The 22,240-nt window shown below is 28.6% G+C and overlaps 2 protein-coding genes across 3 annotated transcripts; both read right to left on the bottom strand.

The window, feature by feature from the left end:
* Positions 1 to 3,687: 3,687 nt before the first annotated feature.
* On the bottom strand, positions 3,688 to 16,774 carry LOC118648643. 2 transcript variants are annotated; one of them, XM_036294991.1, is made up of 8 exons: positions 16,728 to 16,774; positions 16,110 to 16,292; positions 15,480 to 15,662; positions 9,492 to 11,354; positions 8,570 to 8,632; positions 7,105 to 7,191; positions 6,448 to 6,504; positions 3,688 to 4,771 (listed from the first exon to the last, which is right to left on the bottom strand). In XM_036294991.1, exons 1-8 carry the CDS (start codon positions 16,768 to 16,770, stop codon positions 4,554 to 4,556), a joined length of 2,697 nt encoding a protein of 898 aa, XP_036150884.1. In that variant the 5' UTR covers positions 16,771 to 16,774; the 3' UTR covers positions 3,688 to 4,553. The 2 variants fall into 2 exon arrangements, with proteins under 2 accessions (XP_036150884.1, XP_036150885.1); XM_036294992.1 differs by lacking the exon at positions 16,110 to 16,292.
* On the bottom strand, positions 16,773 to 20,471 carry LOC118648644. The gene is made up of 5 exons (XM_036294993.1): positions 19,161 to 20,471; positions 18,959 to 19,081; positions 18,128 to 18,361; positions 17,265 to 17,444; positions 16,773 to 16,909 (listed from the first exon to the last, which is right to left on the bottom strand). Exons 1-5 carry the CDS (start codon positions 19,207 to 19,209, stop codon positions 16,773 to 16,775), a joined length of 723 nt encoding a protein of 240 aa, XP_036150886.1. The 5' UTR covers positions 19,210 to 20,471.
* Between the last annotated feature and the right edge of the window lie 1,769 nt (positions 20,472 to 22,240).

Genomic DNA, 22,240 nt, shown 5'->3' with positions numbered 1-22,240 from the left:
TCTAGAAGTCGACTGTTTAAAAATCGACATTTAATTAGTAGACTTTCTGTCAACTGTGCTCTTAGGGTATTCACCCCAACGCACTTCAATACGTTGATTCCGATAACGCCAGCCTATTAGAGTGCGTTGAAGTAAGTAGGAGCACGTCGGGGCATGGTGACGCGAACAAACCATTATTCTTTATCTCTTTCAAATTTTTGCAACTAGAATGAGATAACAAGTAAGTTAAACTGAGATTAAAGTTAATCTACGTTGGTAGAAACGGCAGTATGTTAACCAGAGCTTGGTGAAAGTGGCCCTAAACTCTGTTTAGAGGCTTGTTCTTTTTCGCTGCACTGGTGCAATAAGGCCAGTATTCAAGTCAAATCTTATTTTAAGATCGTCTCAAGCAATGTCTTAAGATGCTAATACGGCTCTGTGATTGGCTAATGGCATCTTAAGAGAGTACTTAAGATGATCTTAAATATAAGACCCGACTATGAATACCGGCCTTTGACTTGTTCTTTTTCGCTACACTGCTGCACTAGTGCAATTAGATGCACCCAGTAATTCTTTATTGTGATTGGTTTTCACAATTAGTTCTATTAAATAACTAAAACTAAGAACCAATTGAATTAAAAAATCACTGCGCGGCAAGCTGCAGATTAATTATGGCAAAAGTTACTTGGGCCCGTTTCTACCAACGTAGATTAACTTTAACTTTAATCTCGGTTTAAGTTACTTGTTATCTCATTCTAGTTCCAAAAATTAGAAAGAGATAAAGAGTGAGTTAATCCGAGATTAAAGTTAATCTACATTGATAGAAATAAACCTTACTAAGCGAAATTCAGAGAAGTGGATTGTTTATTGCTTTTGCGCATTTTACGGTAAAAATATCCATTATGATAACATTTTACATTAGGATTTATGAGAGTCCAAGATATGCACAGTGTAAAACGGTCACCACCAATCAAATTCTGTAAATTCATCCTAACTCTAACTAATTCAGTAACCTGATTGATGGTGTCCGTGCGCATCTGACACGCTCCCGAATTTTAATTATTTTATTTACAAAAAGATTGTAAAAATAAATTTTTTAAGACTAATGTTTCAATTGCTCCTTAACGTATTTCTATAGAAAAAACACGTCATGAAATTACTTTACAAAATTACGTAACAAATCACGTAATTAATGACGTAATTAATCACGCGCGCGCGCGTAATTAATTAAAACCCGTAACAATATATTTTAAATTTTACCCGATTTTTAAATATCATATGATTTGAAAAATTACACGATTTTGAAGAAAATTATGTAATTTTGAAGTTCGTTGATTGAAAAATTATTATTTGGAAAAGTCACCTAATTTTTGGGGAAGGTATGATTTTGTCCATAAAAAATTGTAAGTAAATTCTTTATTATTTTTTTATGGACAAAATCATAATTCCCAAAACATTATGTGACTTTTCGAAATAACATATTTTTAATTTTGAATAACATACTTCTTCAAAATTATATAATTTTTCATGTAACTTTTCAAATCACATGATTTTTAAAACTCAGGTAACAATTTGAAACATTTTGTTATGTGTTTGGTCGTCATTAACTACGTGATTTGTTATTTCGTTGTGATTTCGTAACGTAATTTTTTTCAGTATTACGTGTGTTCATTAAATGATTTATGCTAAAAAGGGTAATAATTGCATATTAAGAAATCTACAGTTAAGGACATGCATAATGGTTGTTAACGTATGTTTTTATAATACTAATGCTATTGTTGCTGTAAGGATTAACAGTAATTTTGACTTTTACTCTATTGCTGTGCCATGAGAAACACATGTCCCTCACATATGTTAACGTAATTTTTTAAACCATTGTACCTTTTTGTTATATCTTTATGGTATCACTTTTCTTCTCGTAGATGCACTGATGGATTAATCATTATTTGTAAAAACTCCTATAAGAGTACATCTCTGTCTTATCAATGCAGCTTAAGCAAAAAATAAATTAATACAAATATCAACATCATGTCGTCAAAATTAATTTTTACAATATAGTAAACAACTGATGTTGTTTGGCCAACATTTGATTCTGAAATAATGAAATAATATAGATTTTATAACTTATTTTTATAATGAAAAATGTGGCAGTACACATTTATACCTTTATGTAAAAGTTGTTTTAATATTTATTTTAGAAATAATTTATTGAAAAGTATTACATTTAGCCTTTAATGTCTTTAAGACTTTGTGAGAAAAAATACGGATAGATTTAAAATATTTGTTATAAATATTTGTAGGAAATATGGAACATCTTTCTAAAACGGAAACAAATTTTTAATCGTAATATTCCTAGAATAAAATTACAATCTATAAATCTTTGCAAATATAAAACACTTAGACGATGAATGTTTTAAATAACTAAATCTGAGGTTTAGAGTTAAAAAAATAAAACTAATTAGTAGGCGCTCGCAAATTAAAAAAAAAACTGAAGACTACATCTGAAGAATACAATCACTCTGGTAAGAAAATTTAAATTTAATATAAAGAAGCTATTTCGTCAGTGTACGTAAGTTTACTTTTAATTAAATTAATTGCTTATGAATGTTATAATCATATAATGCCATTATTATTATTACATAAGTGAACTAAATGAAGAAATAAATACTATTTAACAGCGATATTATATTTAATAGTGATATTATGAAGAAATAAATACTTAATAAGTAATAAATAAATAATAAATAAGTTTTCAACATATAGTAATAGTTTAATTATCTCTTTTTAAGAAGAAACATTTTTATGTCAAGTTCTGTAATAGTGTCATAATAACACATTATGTGTTATCAAATTCCGTTCAGATGTGACACTATTTTCTGTTAAGTGTCATATATTGTTAACGCTAAAATTCTAAAAGGGACACATAGGGTGCGTTCAGAGAGACGCTATTAGCGCTACCAGTATCAGTCTATCTTTATTACTCATTAAAGGTAGAACAAGGATAAATTAATGCTGATAGCGCTAATAGCGTCTCCCTGAACGCACTCATATTGGATGAGTAATTGGTATTAGGATAGAAACGGGTTAGGTTAGGTTAGGTTCCTAGAAATGTGATAAAAATGACAGATTTTTTAACCTTACAAAATATGACTTTTAGGATTAATATTATATTTATCGTTCAATTTTTTATGGATAAAGAGATCAATTTTATATCACACAACTTGATGAAAATTTAAAAAGTGAACAAACATTATTTAAAACATATTGATCAACATCTAATGAACATATCGACTTTTGTAATTTTAATTTCAAATTATGTGATACGCTAATTGATCGCTTGGCTACAGAAGTTATCAAGTTTTTAGGAATCCTCTATTTTAATACCAATTACTTATTCAATGTGTCTCACGTAGAATTTTAGCGTAACCTATGTTACACTTAATGGAAAATGATACATCTAAATGGAGTTTAATGTTACATAATGTGCTTTTACGATACTGTTACAGAAATTGATATTATAAATATTTCTTCTAAACAACAATTATAACTTCATTGCTATAAGTTTAAAACTTTATTACTTTACTCATTAAAAAATGGTTTTTATTTTTACATGTTTCTTTTTTTAGGCAAAAGAATACTTATAATCATAAACATTAATATTAAAAATATATTTTGCATTATAAAAGATCATTATTAGAGTAGAAATCGTTTTTTTTTTTAAGTGCAAAAGACAAAAACTTTAAAATCCTGCAAAGTTAAAATATCTGCACCAATCACACGCACAATATATTACAAAATTTTAGCGCTATTAATGTAGTTATCTTATTTAATAAAAAATAATTTTTTTGGCAGTTTTTTCTTTATATTTCCTTAACATAATTAGAAATTTTGAAATCTTTATTTCAAAATTATAAACAGTCTCGTTATAAACAGTCTCTTTTATCGCTTATAAAATAAATATAATTATAAGTTTCCAAATTACATCACAATGTAGCATATTTTTCATAAAAACAAAAATATTTGACATATCGTTAATAACTGCCTGTTTTTAAAGTTATAAGAATTATGTATGAAAAACTGTAAGAATAACCGTACCATTTACAATCATAAATGTAGAGATGCGTCCCATTTCATACATTATACACGTGATGCATCATGCATCATACGCACGTGTGAAATACATCCTAAATCTCTGAATTAAATCACGAGATATCTTTTATAAAAACATTTTTATCGTTAATAACATTAGTTTGTTTTTAAATATTATACGAAATAAGTACTTGAAAAATATATATTTTTTTTTAAATTATAATCATTACAAAAGAAAATAAAAGCCTGTATAAATTACATCACAATATAAAAGATATCTTTGTGAAGACAAAATTATTTGACATATTAATGACATGCTTTAAAAGTTATATTAGGTACTTATAAACCAAAAATCGCAAGACTAATTTGCGATAAAAATAAACATTAAATTTGCATTAAATTGCGTTGTAACAGGTACTATTTATAAAAATAATAAAAGTATACGGATAATTATTAATCTCATTAGATAAACATCTCAACTAAACTTATTTATTTTGCATTCGAGATTTTCGTTGATTATGCAGCCATGTTTTTATTTGCGGTGCTGTACGACTTTTTAAACATGGAGAGTTTTCTATAACCTTGTTAATCTCTTGCAAAGAAGGCAATTTCGTAGAGTCAATATATGTTCCAAATGCAGATGTAACAGCATTTTTTTCCTCTTCATTCCAACGAATTCGTTTTGTAGGACCATAGGGAGATGCTACAAAATAAAATTGAAAAATAATTAAACCTTTTTACAGTTATTTTATCACCGCTTTAATGTTGTATTTAGAAAAAGACATAACGGCAGCTATAAAAGGGATAATTACAAAGGGATAATTAAGTTTTTGTGAAATTAATATACATGAATGTTGGTGTTTATTTGTAACTTTTGACCAGATTTCACGATTCGCTCATTATCTCCCTCTTATTATTCATTTGTATGGCGTTTTTGACCCGTACTTGGGTTCTTTTCCTCTAGAACTGGCCAATCATAGTTATTCCCTTCTTCAGAAGAATGGCTGCGATTGGCCTTATGACGTCATTAATCGCTCCCGGAGCGATTAAACCGGACCGGTCGAAAACGCTATTAGTAAGAGACATCGCCAGACATACGTCTACGGAGCGATATATTTAATTTCAGGAACGTGTGTATCATAAATGTAAGGATATGAACAATATTCCTCAACATCACAAAAAAAAACCTTATTAAAAAATTTCACATAATTAACCTATTTTTAATATATTGTTTTATTAAAAATTGAAAATGTTTTTTCTATTTTTTAACTTAATGACATGCATATTTTCTGGTATAATTAAAAAATTCTTATATTATTTTACTAAAAGCTTTTTACCCACTATTGCAAACTTATTATGATTTATAAAATGTACACTTGATAAATGAGTAGTTTTTATTAAAGAGCCTAAAATAAAAGAGCCGCAAATTGATTCTGCGCTTCTGATTGGTTACATGGCATAACGTCATTATTTACGATTAAAACTCTCGGGTATCATTCTATCCTTGTTTTACATTGAACAAACGCCATGTTTATGATTAAAAATATCTCCTGTCTAACAGACAGTTTGTGGCTCTTTCATTATAGGCTCTTTTATAGTTTTTATAGTTGAAATAATGTAGTTGATGACAAAAAAACAAACCTCTACTACATAATTGTACCATTAATTATACTATTGTTAAATTTTAATATATATCATATTTATATCATTAATTATATCATTATTTAATATAAATTTTAATATATGATTATGTAATAGAGTTCTTTTATCCTAATCGACTGTATTATTATTCACATCATTACATTTTTGGATGCTCACATTCCCAAGATTCAATATCGCTCTCGTTAATATCATGCGTCCGGCGACTCGTTGCTAATAAACGAGCTAAGAGAAGGATAGTAGACGTGAACTGTGAAATCTGACTAAAAATTACAAGTGAATATTAGCACTGATGTACATATAGTAGAATGAACATAGTACATATAGTCGAACTATGTAAACTAAAGTTTTAGTTGTAATAATTAAAAAATAGTATCAATTAAAATTAAATAACTAAAAAAAAATAATGTCAATTATATTACATTATTTCTTTATACTGAAACTTGTATAGCTGTCACTTTCATAGTTGCAATAACTACTTTTTTCTGTGAGTGTAGAAATAATAATATATAATATATAATGTTTAATTACGCTCGCAAACAGTAGTTGCAATTACCATAATTTACATATAATTAATACTGTTTTTAGTATTACAATTATAATTTATAGTTTATTATAGCTTTTTATACTAGTGATATACTGATTACATAAAATTAATTAAAATTTTAAATTTTATTTAAATCTTTAGATTTTTAAAAATAATTTTTGTACAATACTCACTCGAACGGCGTTTTATTTTTATAGGTTTATCCTTTGTTGAATGTCTGCCTACACTCTCTAAACATAGTACAAAAAGTATATTTAAATAACTTTAAAACTATTAATTTGTTCTTATATTCTATATATAACAGCATTTACATTTCTCATTCTCAAGTCTTCTTCTAAAACCAGTATTCAAGCATTAGATACACATTCCGATTTTTAATAGATGAGGTCTGTCTCTCCCGTTACTTAAAACTAGACGGTCGTGTCACCGACCGTGTAATACTGTATGTCGATAGTGTTCCATCCATATCAAAAATATACTGAGATCATATCTTTCGTCAAACCGTCATTAATCACACATTAAAAGAAAATTATTTAATTACTTAAAAAGTAAAAATTATGTATAAAGAGTTGTTTTTGATAACGTTTAGCAAAAAGTATGATTCCAGCGTATTATTAATATTAAGATATTTATGAGCACAATGTCGGCAGTTTGATAAATCATAGAATTTCGAACAAGAATAGTATGCATAGCCTCAAAAATCAGGCTGAAATGTTGCTTACATTGCAGGCACTTAATGCTGAGCACTGTTTTAAATTATATGATACTAATAGTAATCCTTATAGTTTTGGTAATTTAATAATCTTGTATTATACTTTTTTTTTACTTACTGCAGTGTTTTTCTTTTAGATTATCTTCACAATCCTTAAATAAATTTTGATTTTTACTGGATAATGGTATGTTCATCTGATATTCATCTAGAACAAATCAACGTATTGCTATTACCAAAGATTTCATTGCAGTCAATTTGCAGCTGAAAATAAACGATTTGTCTTTCTGACATCTTAACAACTAAATTGTTCATTGCAAAAGTAATGAAACGCTGTCTTCTTAAGAATACAGCTAACGTGTAATACACTCTAATTTTCCCAAAATTTGGGAATGCTGACTCTCATTAAAATCTTTGTGTCTTAAGCATTCAGCACAGGATACGATTTTCCATGCTAGGTCGCATATGAGATGTCTTGTGTCCTAATTGATTCAGATGATTATCAGCAATCGTAAGCCAAAAAGGATACGTAGTAAGATATCTCATATGCGACCTAGCATGGCAAATTGTATTGTGTGCCAAAGGCTTTAAACAACTTCAAAAAATACTATTTATTTCTCACATATTTATTGTATAGTAAAACATTTTGTATAATAATAATGCAAAAATAATGCATAGAATTATACGTAGAAAATTTATATTAATTATTATAAAAACATAATGGAGAATATTACGTCCTAAATAATTACTACAAGATTAAGATTACTGCAGAAGATGTGCACAATTAATAACAGTTTAATTATAATTATTAATAAAATGGAAATTATTTAAAGATAAACATTTTAATGAGGACAACACTCAAAAAAATACAATTGCAATAAACTTTAAGTATAACATTTTTTAACCCAAGCACATAAGCGTCTTAGTTATAGCAGTTCAGGGTTGCGTTCAGAAACATCACCCGGGTGTGCTAGCTATCATATTATTTCTGTTTAACATTCGATGACAAACAAGGGTAAAATGATAGCTAGAACACCCGGATGATGTTTCTAAACGCAGCCCAGTTATTAAAACGCCAACGATAAGAGGGAAAAATAAAAAATATCTTCGAAAATCGTTAAAAAATTGTTATACTCTATGTTGTAACGTATGCGTTGGTATAATGATTTGAATTATATTCGATGAATATTTGAAAATATATTTTGTTATCTCAAACATAATTCAAACGTTGTATTGTTTATGTATATTTTTTAAAAATCGTGCAAATAATAAAAGATAATGATATAATTTATACATGTAATTATTTAAAAGATCACAATATGTATTTCAAATTACAATATAATTCCATTTATCTGAACATATCTAATCAATTGAAATAACTGAGTGTTTCAGATAAAAGAATACATCCTTTTTCTTATAAAAAATTGTTTGTTCGTTTATTTAGAGCTGACATTTAAGAAATTAACATTGAATATATCAACAAATTCAATATATAAGGTAGGAAACATGCAATCTCATAAATAAAATTTATATAGTGTTTTTTAATTTATTTATTTTTTGATTTACTTTTATACTTTTATACTTACCAGAAGAGAATGATCGGTTTTCATCATTACATGAATCTCTTTTGAGCAATACATCAGATTCATCTAGAATATATAGATATAATCCTGTGATTTATATAGTAAAACAAAACAGTATTAAATAGCAAAACAAGGAATACTAATATAAATTACATAAACAATAATTTATTAAACTAATTTATATTATTGCAGAAAACGTTAATAATAATTTTTTAATTTAATTTAAGACAAATATTTTTATAAAAAGAATTTAAAGCATTAATAATTTCTGAAATACGATCAAATAAAGCTCAATATTAATAACATATTAATATTTTAACATGCAAATAAATAAAACACATTTTTAATTTAAAGTGAATTTTTGTCTCTTTAAATGATAAGTTTATCCTTAATGTTTTTATAGATTAATTATAAATCATCTTATATATTAAATTTAACGATGTAAATTTCTAAATATTTTTCATTATTTCCAAGTCTATATAAAAATTGTAATATTTAGCATTCTTAAAAAATTACTAAAGTTAGAAAAAAGAACAGTAATAATAATAAAATTAGAAAAATAGTTTGTCGTATTTTTCAATGTTAAATTATATAAATATATTGTGCAATAAATTTGATATACATTTGATAATTTAATATGTAAAAATTAATAATAAATTATTTTCAATTGTATTACTGTACATTATATTTGTTTATATAGCTGTGTTCGGACTCGAGTGCTTTCGGATATAATTCTATCTTCGTTTCACATTGAACGAACAACAAAAATAGAATAATACCCAAGAGCACTCGGGTGACGTTTTCGAACCCAACGTGTGTGTGTGTGTGTGTGTGTGTGTGTGTGTGTGTGTGTGTGTGTGTGTGTGTGTGTGTGTGTGCGCGCGCGCGCGCGCGCGCGCGCGCGTGCGTGCGTTTATATACATACCATCGTCATCAGTACTTTCGTCCTCATTGTTATTTTTTTCTTCACCTTGCGCATATTCCAAAAGTTTTGATACTTGTAAAATGTCTCGACTAGCAATAGGTAATCTGTAATGCTCTTTGTGTATTTTATCTGAATGTCCCAAATGATTTGATAAATCATTCACCTGATACTCTAATAAATTTAGAGAAATACATTTAGTTGCTATGTGTTTTCTCAATTGTGTTCCACGTAATGTATGTGACATGGTTGCTCCGCATGCTACTGAAAAAGACCGCATTAAATTGCAAGCCCTTAAATATTTATATCTCTTCTTATCGTAACTTGGTATTCCAAAGAGATATGGATTTTCACGAGGTACTTTTGCATGTGAACGGTAATCCAATATAAGATTAATGCATTTTAGTAGTTCGGAATGAATTAAAACAGGAACAGTACGACCAAGTTTACCACGTATTACAAAACGGACATATTTCTTTGCTAATCTTCGTGCTTCCATTGATAATGATTTATACATATCTTTATTCGTTTCTTCATCAATACTGTGATAATTTTGAAATTCTGATATTTGTATTCTTTCAGTCTCTCCAGCTCGTCGACGATTAAACAATTGCACCGATATGAGAGTTGTTTCCAGCAAAGATAGCCACTCTTTATATGAATATTCTTTCGTCAAATTGTTATAAGCTTCTTGTCGTTTTTCTGTTAAATAATTATCCAGTTTTCTAATATCCTCTGTCGATGGAAGTATAATCTTCTTTTGTCGTTTTTGTTGCATCTGTGTTTCTAATACTGTTCTATTAACACTTGTTCCATAGTCTTGTTTCAATAGTTTTAAGAAATTTTCGGCCAGTTCCATTTTCATAGGATCATGATTTTTTATACATTCATTAATAAGAATTTCTCCGACATGTTTTATATACGTCCCAAGATTAAATGCTACAGATGGTACTTTGTAAACATTTTTATATTCATCAAAACCCGCAACAGAATTAACAGCAGCAATTGCGACATCATAAAATTTCGGATCATATAATGAGGCAAAATCAGTTATATTTTTATCTTTTGTTTTTAGTGCTATGAGATAACGTCCTAATAACCGTAATCGAGATCTTATCATGTCGTGTTGGTGTTGCAATCTATATTTCAAACAAAGTTTATTTCCATATAGAATTATTAACCGATCGTACCTTATTACACGAGTCACATCGTCGTCTCGTAATACGGGAAAGACAATTGTTCTAAGAATTTTATTAGCTAGTTCGTGAGTTCTTCCAACAATAGTACGACCCAATACAGTTATTGATTTATTATGTTTGCTATTACGTCCAGTGCAACGACGAAAATGATGTCGAAGAGATGTTTTTGAAAAAAATCCTTTGCACTTACCACAAGGTAAAAAATCAGTAGCCGTTCTATGCCATTCTTTGTTTGGTCGCCTACATACGATAAGTTCTCCATTGTTTATCTCTTTTTTAGTATTAAACTGAAAATTGCCATTTCGTCGAAGAGTTTCTATTATTTTCTTTCTTTCGTAGTTTCCTTTAGGTAATACACTAAATTTCTTAACTTCTTTTTCATTAGAATGCACAGTTTCTAAGTGACGTGCTATCTTACTTTGTAGCTTTTTGCAGTAATAACAACAATTTTTTTTGGAATGTGTTTGTTTTCCTGACGATTCTGTGACATACATTTCAGCATCATCACACATTTTTGTTCCTGACAAATGTAGATTAGATATGTCTAAACCACTAGACGTATTAGTTTTATTTACAGAGACATTTTTCCTATTATTCTTTGTATTATCATTTTCTGTATCTGAGTAAATTGATGACTCGCTTGTAGACGAAGGAATATATTCAGAAGCTTAAATATAAAAATACAATTGCAAAAATTACAAAAAACCCTTATACTTTTATCTACTAAATATATACTAAGTATATACTAGAAGTATATACTGATATATTCTCATGTGTAGAAAATACGATGCATAAGTAATTTACAAGTAATACTAGTGATTCGGTCTCGCCGAAACGAGGCGATATTAGCTCGAGTCTCATCTCAGTCTCGAAATTTTTGGTTTCATCCCGATTTCGGTCTCGAATCAAGACTCTCGGTCTCAATAATCATAAAAAGCATTTTTTCTAACCTTTTTGGTTTATGCGATTAAACTTAAATTATTCACTATTTTTACTGTGAGCCTAAAGTGCTCCCCAGTGATAAAGAATTACATTTTAAAATGTAAGGGAGCGTCCGAAATGACCACGTTCGAAACGGCCAAGTTTGGAACGGCCACGTTCGGAACAGCCACATTTAAAATGGCCACGTCGCAAAGCTGTGTGGTGCAGAGAATGCTTCGCACATGCGCACACACACGCACACACACACACACACGCGCGCGCGCGCGCGCGCACACACACACACACACACGACCCTCGTCCCCCCTCCTGCAGCCACCCCGTCCAAGTCGTTAACCCATATTTCAGTAAGCTAACGGGGCCAACCATAATCAATTAATTGCAATTAAACTACTTATCTGAAAAATTAATTTATTTGCCTTTTAATTTTTTCGAAGATAACGCTACACGACTTTTTTCAAAAACTTAACGATAAAATTATAATACCAAGACGGGATTCAATAAGAACAAAAGTAATGCAAAAGTTTGCAAAACTACAATACTTGAAAAAAATTTTAATGGAAAATAAATCAAAAATTTCTTTTACTATCGACGGATGGAATTCCTTGGCAAATATATCATTCTATGGAATTACAGTCCATTTTGTAGACAGTAATTGGGAACTACAGTCCGTAGCTTTAGATTTTATTCCTTCTAACAAAAATCATGCAAGAAGATATTGCTACAGTTTTTTATAAATTGTTAAAATCTTTTCACATTGAAAATAGGTGTGGAGGAATAACAGTAGATAACGCATCTGCAAATACCAGGTTTATGAAAGAATTACAAATTCTTATGGAAGAAAATAATATTCGCTTTGATGCAAAACAGCAACATTTTCGTTGCTTTGCTCATATATTAAATTTAGGTATTCAAGATACTTTGAAATTGATAAAGCTGCAAGATATGACGTACGATAACGAAGATGCCGAAGATGAAGAAATAGAAAATGATATGAATGACGAACAATGCATAACAAAATTGCGAAAAATGTTTAAAAAAATATGTTCGTCAACAATGGCAAATTAAATTACGTAGTTGCTGCGAAACTACAAATGTTAAATATGTATCGCCTAATATTGACGTTTCGACACGTTTGAACAGTACATATGACGTGATAAAAACCGGACTGCATTTAAAAAGTCCCCTAAATACGCTTTGCGAGAATAACATCATTTTTTCTCATTTAAAACTTAATCAAGATGAATGGTAACTTCTTGAAAAATTTTATAAGTACTTTAAAGTATTTAAAACTTTGTCGACTTTGTTAGGTGATAAATATGTAACATTACCGATGGTAATAATTGTAGAATTTAATATGCTTTTAGATTCTATCAAGAAAAAAATTTTTGAATTAGACAGAAAGATCGACTAACTGCATTTCAAGCAGGATGTAACAAAATGCTTAAGCATTATTCACATAATAGACTAATTGGATCTACTGTGTCGCATTGATTTTAGATCCACGCTATAAAATTGAAACTTTTGATTTGACTTCGTGGGGCAAAGAAATGAAAGCAGAGTCTATAAAACAGTTTTTAGAATTTTATAAAAATTATTACAATGAAGAACAAAATGATGGTAATAATTATATAGAACACAATTGAAACAGATGAAGATAATATACATATTGACTCTCTGTACATGGAATGAATAATACAAACGCCAATTCAAGAATTTGAAACATATGTAAATGCACCAAGAGCATCAAAGGAATCTTTAGTATTAATTTGGTGAAAACAAAGTGAAGCAATGTATCCTACTCTATCAATAATGGCTAAGGATATTTTTGGTATTACCGCCACTTCTGTTCCAGCGGAAAGTTTATTTTCCAAGGTGTCATTAGAAAACACAAGAATAGATTACATGAAACATAGGTACGCATTATTTTATGTATAAATTCTTGGTTGAATTGTAGTCTTAAAGATAAAATTGAAATATTGTAGTGACAGCCTCATCAGTAAAGTTTTTAAATTAAAGGTTTTAATTTTTAAAGATTTAATGTTGGTTTTTTTAAGCTCTATGTTGTTGGCTTGAAAAATTTTCTTCTAATGGTATTACACACACACGCACACGCACACACACACACACATACACACACAGTACACATTCTACTAAGTAGAATCTACTTCAATAAATAAACTAATAATCTATTTAAAGCCTCGTTAATGTTCCCTCTGTCACCCGTTCTGTGTTTTTCGCGTTGGGTTACTCGTAATTCGGAAAAATGATTTTTTTTAAACGACTTCTGACATTGACGTAATAAGAATAAGAGGTGGATTATTTAATTTATAAATCATTATTTAAATCATTATTAAATCATTATTTAATGATTTATAAATTAAATAATGATTAATGAAACAATAATAAATATATCCGCATGTAATTAAATTTTCCATTCTTATTAAAAAAATGACTGATTAATAAAGTTATATCTCATATATAAAAATTCTCGACGAGACTCTCGATATCGTCAAGACTCTCAGCATAAAAAGTCTCGTCTTTGTCTCGAATTCAAACTTTGAGTCTCGTCTAGATCTCGACACCGAGACCGAGACTAGTCTCGGTATCGTCCAAAACACTAAGTAATACTTGCAAATAAAACGTAAAATGACTTAATAAAATATAAAATGTTTAAAAATATTTTTTAATGTTTTAAAAAGTATTTAAAAAAATATTATTAGCGATAATAATTGGGATTTTAAGAATATTAACAAAGGTAAAAGATTATAGAAAATATTGTCAAAATAGCCGAAAAATGAATATATCAAATTTGCAGGATTGGGTAAGTTAATATATTTTTTTAACTAAATTAAATTAAAGTTAATGGATTATAAAATTAATTTAATTAAGTTAAAAGTTACATAAATAAAAAACTAACTTAGTTAAAGTTACGTTGAGATTACTTTAACTCAAGTTAAAGTAAAAGTTAATTTTGAAAAGCTTTATTTATATTAAATGAAAAAGCCATATAATTTATTTAAATCAGATTACCAACATAATTACAATATCATCAAATATATTTATTACTTTATTTGTAAATAAAATTATAATATAAATCATATGAAATAACAAAAAAATTGTTTTTATGCAAAAATAAATTTTATAATTTTTTCTTTTGCCCAGATAAAATTTTTAATTTAGCAAAAAAGTTAATAAGTTAAAGTTTATACGTTTAAAAAATAATTAGTTAAAATTAAAAATTAAATTATTTAAAATTAACTAAATTAAATTAAGTTATTAACTTTTTAACTTTATTAATAACTTTCAACTATTTAACTAGTTACCACCCAATCCTGCAAATTTGAAATGTACAGAATCAGGGACCTGGACCGGTTCCAATCGGTTCTTTTCTTTTTGTAGTGCAATGATTTTATGGGGACAATTCAACTCAGCTTTTGTTTCCGCTACACTCTACAATTATTTAAAGTATTATTAAATATTATTAATTATTATTATTTATTAAGAATCGAAAAATTAAGTGCCTGGATCAGAATCGAAAAAAGACAAATTAAACGGTTTTTGATTTTCTTTATTTATCAAGAAATTTGAACCTATTATACTGAAATTGAATCGGTACAGTTTTCAAATATTTTATTAAACCGTAACTGAAACCGAATCATAATTTGATTTCGGTCTAAGTCCCTGTACAAAATAATTTAAATTAAGATAAGGAATACAATTGTTGGAAGATACGAAACATACATTCTGTTATTTTAGTTCAATTTACTTAAAGTAAAATGAGATAATGTAATAAGAAAGACAATTGAATATGTTTAACATTTATAATATTAGTATATTAAATGTAACTTACAATTATCTCCATCAGTATTTTTTCTTGATTTCTCAACCAACATATTTAATGTTTCTTGAGTATCAGATTTTTCCAATATTATTGTTTCAGTATCTTCAACACATAAATCAGTGGACGAGCTATTGTTTTTCATAGTGCCTATTTGTAGTGTGCTTTTTGAGAAGTCATTTGTAAGAATCATATCTAAATAGATACAAAATAGTTAAATGAGTTATTAAAGTTTCTCATAAAAATTTAATATTAGCATTAAATTGAGCAGTGATTAATTATGTACCTTGAATATTTAAAGCACTAATAATAGTACTTTTAGAAGTAATAATATATAATGAATCAAAGATCAATTTAATACTAAAATTTATGAAATATTAATATCATTATAAAATAAATATATTAATATAGTTAAATTAATAAAATAAATAAATTAATATAGTTGTTAGAAAATTTGAGGAACATTATCAATATTGACAATAGATAATAAAAAAAAAATACTTTTAAAATAGCTGCAAAATGGATATCAAATTTGAAACATATAAAATAACTTAAATTAAGTTGAAGTGAAAAAATGTAATAAGACAATTTAATACAACGTTTAACATTTATAACAATGTTAGTATAGTTAATGTAACTTACAATTATCTTCATCAGTATTTTTTCTTGATTTCTCAACCAACATATTTAATGTTTCTTGAGTATCAGATTTCTCCAATATTATTGCTTCAATATCTTCAACACATAAATCAGTGGACGAGCTATTGTTTTTCATTATGCCTATTTGTAGTGTACTTTTTGAGAAGTCATTTGTAAGAATCATATCTAAATAGATACAAAATAGTTAAATAAGTTATTAAAGTTTCTCATAAAAATTTAATATTAGCATTAAATTGAGCAGTGATTAATTATTTACCTTGAATATTAAAAGCACTAATAACAGTACTTTTAATAGTAATAATATATAATGAATCAAAGATCAATTTAATACTAAAATTTATGAAATATTAATATCATTATAAAATAAATAAATATAGTTAAATTAATAAAATAAATAAATATAGTTGTAAGAAAATTTGAAGAACGTTATCAATATTGACAATAGATAATAAAAAAAATACTTTTAAAATAGCTGCAAAATGGATATCAAATTTGAGATATATAAAATAACTTAAATTAAGTTGAAGTGAAAGAATGTAATAAGACAATTTAATACGATGTAACATTTATAACAATGTTAGTATATTTAATGTAACTTACAATTATCTTCATCAGTATTGGTTCTTGATTTCTCAACCGACATGTTTAATGTTCTTGATTATCAGATCTTTCCAATACTCTTGTTTCAATATTTTCAAAACATAAATCAGTGGACCAGATATCATTATTTACAGTGTCTGTTTGTAATGCGGCATTTGAAAAGTCATTTGTAAGAATCTTATCTAAACACATGTAAAATAGTTAAAGAAGATATTAATGTTTCTTACAAAAATTTAATATTAGCATTAATATTGAGCAGTGATTAATTATTTACCTTGAATATTAAAAGAACTAATAACAGTATTTTTAATAGTAATAATATATAATAAATCAAAGATCAATTTAATACTAAAATTTATGAAATATTATTTACAACGTTAACAATATTAACAATAGATAATAAAAAAAGAATATTTATGGATATCAAATTTGAGATGTATAAAATAAATTAAGTTGAAGTGAAAGATTGTAATAAGAAAGACAATGAATATGACGTTTAATATTTATAACAGTATTAATATATTAAATATAACTTACAATTGTCTTCATCAGTGTTGGTTTTTGATCTCTCAACCAATGTATCTAATGTTTCTCGAGTATTAGATTTTTCCAATATTCTTGTTTGAATATTCAAACATAAATCAGTGGACGAGCTATCATTATTCACAGTGTCTATTTGTAGTATAGCATTTGAAAAATCATTTGTAAGAATCATATCTAAATATATATAAAATAGTCAAGAAGATATTAATGTTTCTTATAAAAATTTAATATTAGCATTAAATTGAGTAGTGATTAATTATTTATTTTGCGTATTAGAAGCACTAACCCAATAGTACTGTTAATATGAAAAATAATTAATCACAAGCCAATTTAATGCTGTCAATATTAAATTTCTGTAAGAGACATTTGATACATTAATGTCTAAAAAACTTATATACTATGAAATAATAAATTAATGAAGTTATTATTGTTATTATTGTTACCATATACATTTGACATCATACATATTTGAAAAATTTTAAAAATTATTTGTAAGAACTATATTTATATATATGAAATAACAAAAGAGCAAAGTTTAAAGAAACTTAATACTGGCAATATAAAATGTTAGTGATTATTTATTTTAAATTAATTTTAACAATTGTTTTTATTAATACTCAATAAATAATTAATTATTGACCAACTTATTACCAATATTAAATTTTTGTAAGATGTACAGTGTATTAATATCACTATTAGATATTAATGTTAAATAGTATCTATTTCTTCATTTAATTCATTTATGTTATAATGGCATTTAATAAGATGATAACATCAATAAGCAATAAATTAAATTTGAAGTAAACTTATATACTCTGAAAAAATAGTTTCTTTATATTCAATTTCAATTTTCTTACCAGAGAGATTGTATTCTTCAGATGTAGTCTTTAGTTTTTCTTGCGCCTGCTGATTAGTTTTACTTTTATTTTTTATTTTTATTTTTTGGCCTTTTTTAAGTACCTCAGATTTAATTATTCGAGGCTTTTGTCGGCTAAGTGTTTTATACTTGCAAAGATTTATAGATTGTAATTTTACTCGAGGAATATTATGGTTTAAATTTTTTTTAATTTTAGAAAGATGCTCGATATTTGCTACAAATATATAAAAAATATTTTTAATTTGTCCCCATTTTTCTTACAAACTTTTAAAGACATTATAGGCAAAATGTAATACTTTTTAATAAATTATTTTAAATAAATGTGGAAACAATTTTTACATAAAAATATAAATGTGTCACGTCACATTTTTCATAAAAATAATACAAAAGTCACATTTTTCATAAAAATAATACTAAAGTTATTAAATCAATATTATATTATTTCAGAATTGATTGCTGGCCAACATCAATTATTTGCAATATAATTATCAATTATTATATTGTAAAAATTAATTTTGACGACATAATATTTGTATTAATTTTTTACTTTCTTAATTTATTTTCTGCTTCTCTGTATTGATGAGACAGAGATGTACTCTTATAGAAGTTTTCAAAAATAATGATTAATAATTATTATAATACAACAGTGCATCTATGATAAGGAAAATGATTCCATAAAGGTACAATAATTTAAAAAACGACATTAAACATATTATGCGAGGAACGTGTTTCTTATGGCACAGCGATAAAGTAAAAGTAAAAATTACCGTTAATTCTAGCAACAATAGCGTTATTGTGAAAACATACGTACCGTTAACAGCCATTATGCATGCCTTTGTTCTTAACTGCGCATTTTTCAACATGCAATTATTACCTTTTCTTGCGTAAATATCATTTAATGGACATACGTAATATGTACCATTGGTGAGCATTACTAAAGCAAACATTATTAGAATTTTTACAACTTCCTTGTAAATTTTAATATAAATTTTCATCACGACAGATATCTTTACCGTAAAATGCGCAGATACAATAAAAAATCCACATCTTCGAACATCGCATATTAACCTTTGTCTCAATTGGTCTGCATCTACAGTTTGCCGCGCAGTGATTTTTTAATTCAATTGGTTCTTGGTCTTAGTTATTTAATAGAACTAGAGCAAAAACTAATCGCAATAAAGACTCATTGGCCGCATTCAGCAGACTCAGTAGTTGAGCAACATTACTAGATTTTCCGTTGAATAATGCCGTTGATTTGTTGGTTCTATAAGTCAGAACCAATCATGTTCGATTGCTACTTAGCTGCTGAGTTTGCTGAATGCGGCCATTGCAACCAGCAGCGCAACCACTCGGGTTGCGGTCCTATGAAGCGGATTAGGGCGGATCTACAATGGGTGCGTTCCACTTAACGCTCGCAACGCTTGCGAGCGTCATTTATCTTTGTTTAATATTTGATAAACAACAAGGATAAAATGATTCCACGGTCGTTGCAAGCTTTAAGTGGAACGCACCCAATAAGAGTCTGTCGCGTCCATAGACATAAGGTGAGTTTTTTAACTCATCGATTACTCAATCGCACGATGCGCAAAAAAAGTTTTTACAGAGAAAAGCATCTGTGCATAATGCAATTGATCGATAAATTAAAAAACTCGCCTATAATATATCTAGACTGAGCATTGTGGGAGTAGGGGTAAGATTCAGAGGGAAAAGGCTAGCATGCTTTGGGTAATACCTTTCTCTCTCGTTCACGCATGCGTACAAGTGCAAAAGATGGTCTCGTGCATGCGCATAAGTGCAAAAGGTGGATTTTGCACTTGTACACATGTGCGAACGAGATCACAGGACCGTTTCGACGGAATCTTTAAAAGAGTTCTATCAGAATAATCCCGTGATTGGTGATCCGCTCGTTCCGCTTCCGCATAATCCGCTCCATGGGACTGCACCCTCATTCCGCTCCGCATAATCCGCTCCAGGGGACATCAGCCTCAGGGTGCAGTCCCATGGAACGTATTACGCATAAGCAGAACGAGCGGAACACCAACACGAGATTATTCTGATAGAACTCTTTCAAAAATTCCGTCGAAACGGTCCCGTAATTTGTGATACGCTCGTTCCGCTTAGGCGTAATACGCTCTATGGGACTGCACCCTCAGAGTGGCTTTACATACGGTGTAAACGTAATTTGCGTCAACCAACCACATCATCTTTAACGTGCTCTGAATGTCCCTAAAATCGTCTTAGGGTACGGTCCCATGGAGCGGAATATGCGGAAGCGGAACGAGCGGATCACCAATCACAGGACCGTTTCGACGGAATCTTTGAAAGAGTTCTATCAGAATAATCCCGTGATTGGTGATCCGCTCGTTTCGCTTCTGCATAATCCGCTCCATGGGACCGCACCCTTAAGGGCCATCTACAATGGAATGTTTTAGCCGTAACAGCACTAAAACTACGGCAATGCTGTCTAAAATAAAAACGACGTAGCAATAACATACAAGCCGGCCATCAAAGAAAGGCGACCAAAAACTAATCCCGAATGCCCCAACGCTCATCGTAAGCACGCAATGAATTGGCTCAATGTCTGCTGTAGGCTGAAAACAGTAAAGCAATACGAAGTGGAGACATTTTCTACGACTACTGCTACGGCCTACGACTCTCCATTGTAGATGGCCCTTAATGGCTCTGGCAGCCAGCGCGATTTTGTCGCGCGTGACGTGCGATGTCCAATGGGTATACAGCTATGAGCGGAAAGACAGTCGCTCATTGAACATCGCGCGACAAAATCGCGCTGGTGTGCCAGAGCCCTTAGGGCACATAAAAGACGATGTGATTGGTTGACGCAAGTTAAGCTTACGCAAATACGTCACATGTAGGCCCGGTCTACAATAAGTAGTCGTTAGTCGTTGGTCGTAAGAAATTTAACCAATCATATTCGTTTATTCTTCTCTAAGATCAACTGTGATTGGCTAGATTTCTTACGACCAACGACTAATGACTTATCGTAGACCGAGCTTAAAACCACTCTCACTGAAGGCCACTTACACTAAACTCTAATTAACTTAATCGTTCATTATTTCATTGGAATTGATCAATCGCATTTGTTAGTTTTGCTTAATAACAAATACGATTGGTCAATTTCAATGGAATAATCAACTATTATATTTTTATGGTGCTTGGAAAACGGAATCAGAAAGGCGGATTGGACGGAAACCTAACCTAACCTAACGGGAAAGAAGAAGAAGAAAAAAGGTGGATCACCAATCACGGGAACCATTTCAACGGAATTTTTAAAAAGGTTCTATCAGAATGATCTTGTGATTGGCGATCTGCGTTTCCGATTTCGTTTTCAGAGCACCATGGGACAGCACCCTTATGCTTTATATGCGCTAAGGATGTTTAATCCTTTAATAAATATCATTGCACACACTTTTGCGTAACGCATAAGAAAACCAATCAATCAAACTCGTTTCTATTTCCTTCCCAGGATAGAAATTAAGAGCTCTGATTGGATAATTCTCTTAAGCGTTATGCAAAAGTCTATGCCCGGGGCCTAAAAATTAAATTTCGTAAGATTAAAAAATCATGCCTATTACAATGCAGTACGTCTTAAGCAAAATTAAACAGCAATTAATACGTTGTTATTCTTAATAAAAATGATTGCTATAAATAGATTATAGACTATATTAATATTTGATAACAGAATATTACAGACTTTGTGACTTGGAAAATGATTCGTGTTATTAAAACGGATCTCTTCTGTATTAACGTACTGATGCATTAATTATTGTAATATTATCTGATAAATATTACAATTCACTCATAAAATACACGTATTATGCAATAATTAATACAATCATTATGTAAGAAACTCATTTTAATAAAAAAAATTCCTACAATTTTTATGTTAAAGAAACATTAATAAAAAGTAAGCTTGTCAAAAGAAATATATTTTCACTAAATAACTTAACAAAATGTTAGTTGTGCTAAAATTTATCATGTGACATATTGTACCTGTAACTAGTGTAGGATTTCCTAACTTTACAGAACTTTTAATTTTATTGTCCACTTTATTGTCCTTTCCAAAATAAAAAGT

The sequence above is a fragment of the Monomorium pharaonis genome, unplaced genomic scaffold, assembly GCF_013373865.1.
Source record: "Monomorium pharaonis isolate MP-MQ-018 unplaced genomic scaffold, ASM1337386v2 scaffold_562, whole genome shotgun sequence".
NCBI classification, from domain to species: Eukaryota; Metazoa; Arthropoda; class Insecta; order Hymenoptera; family Formicidae; genus Monomorium; species Monomorium pharaonis.
The sequence above is the reverse complement of the archived record's forward strand: the minus strand, read 5'-3'. Positions and strand labels throughout refer to the sequence as shown.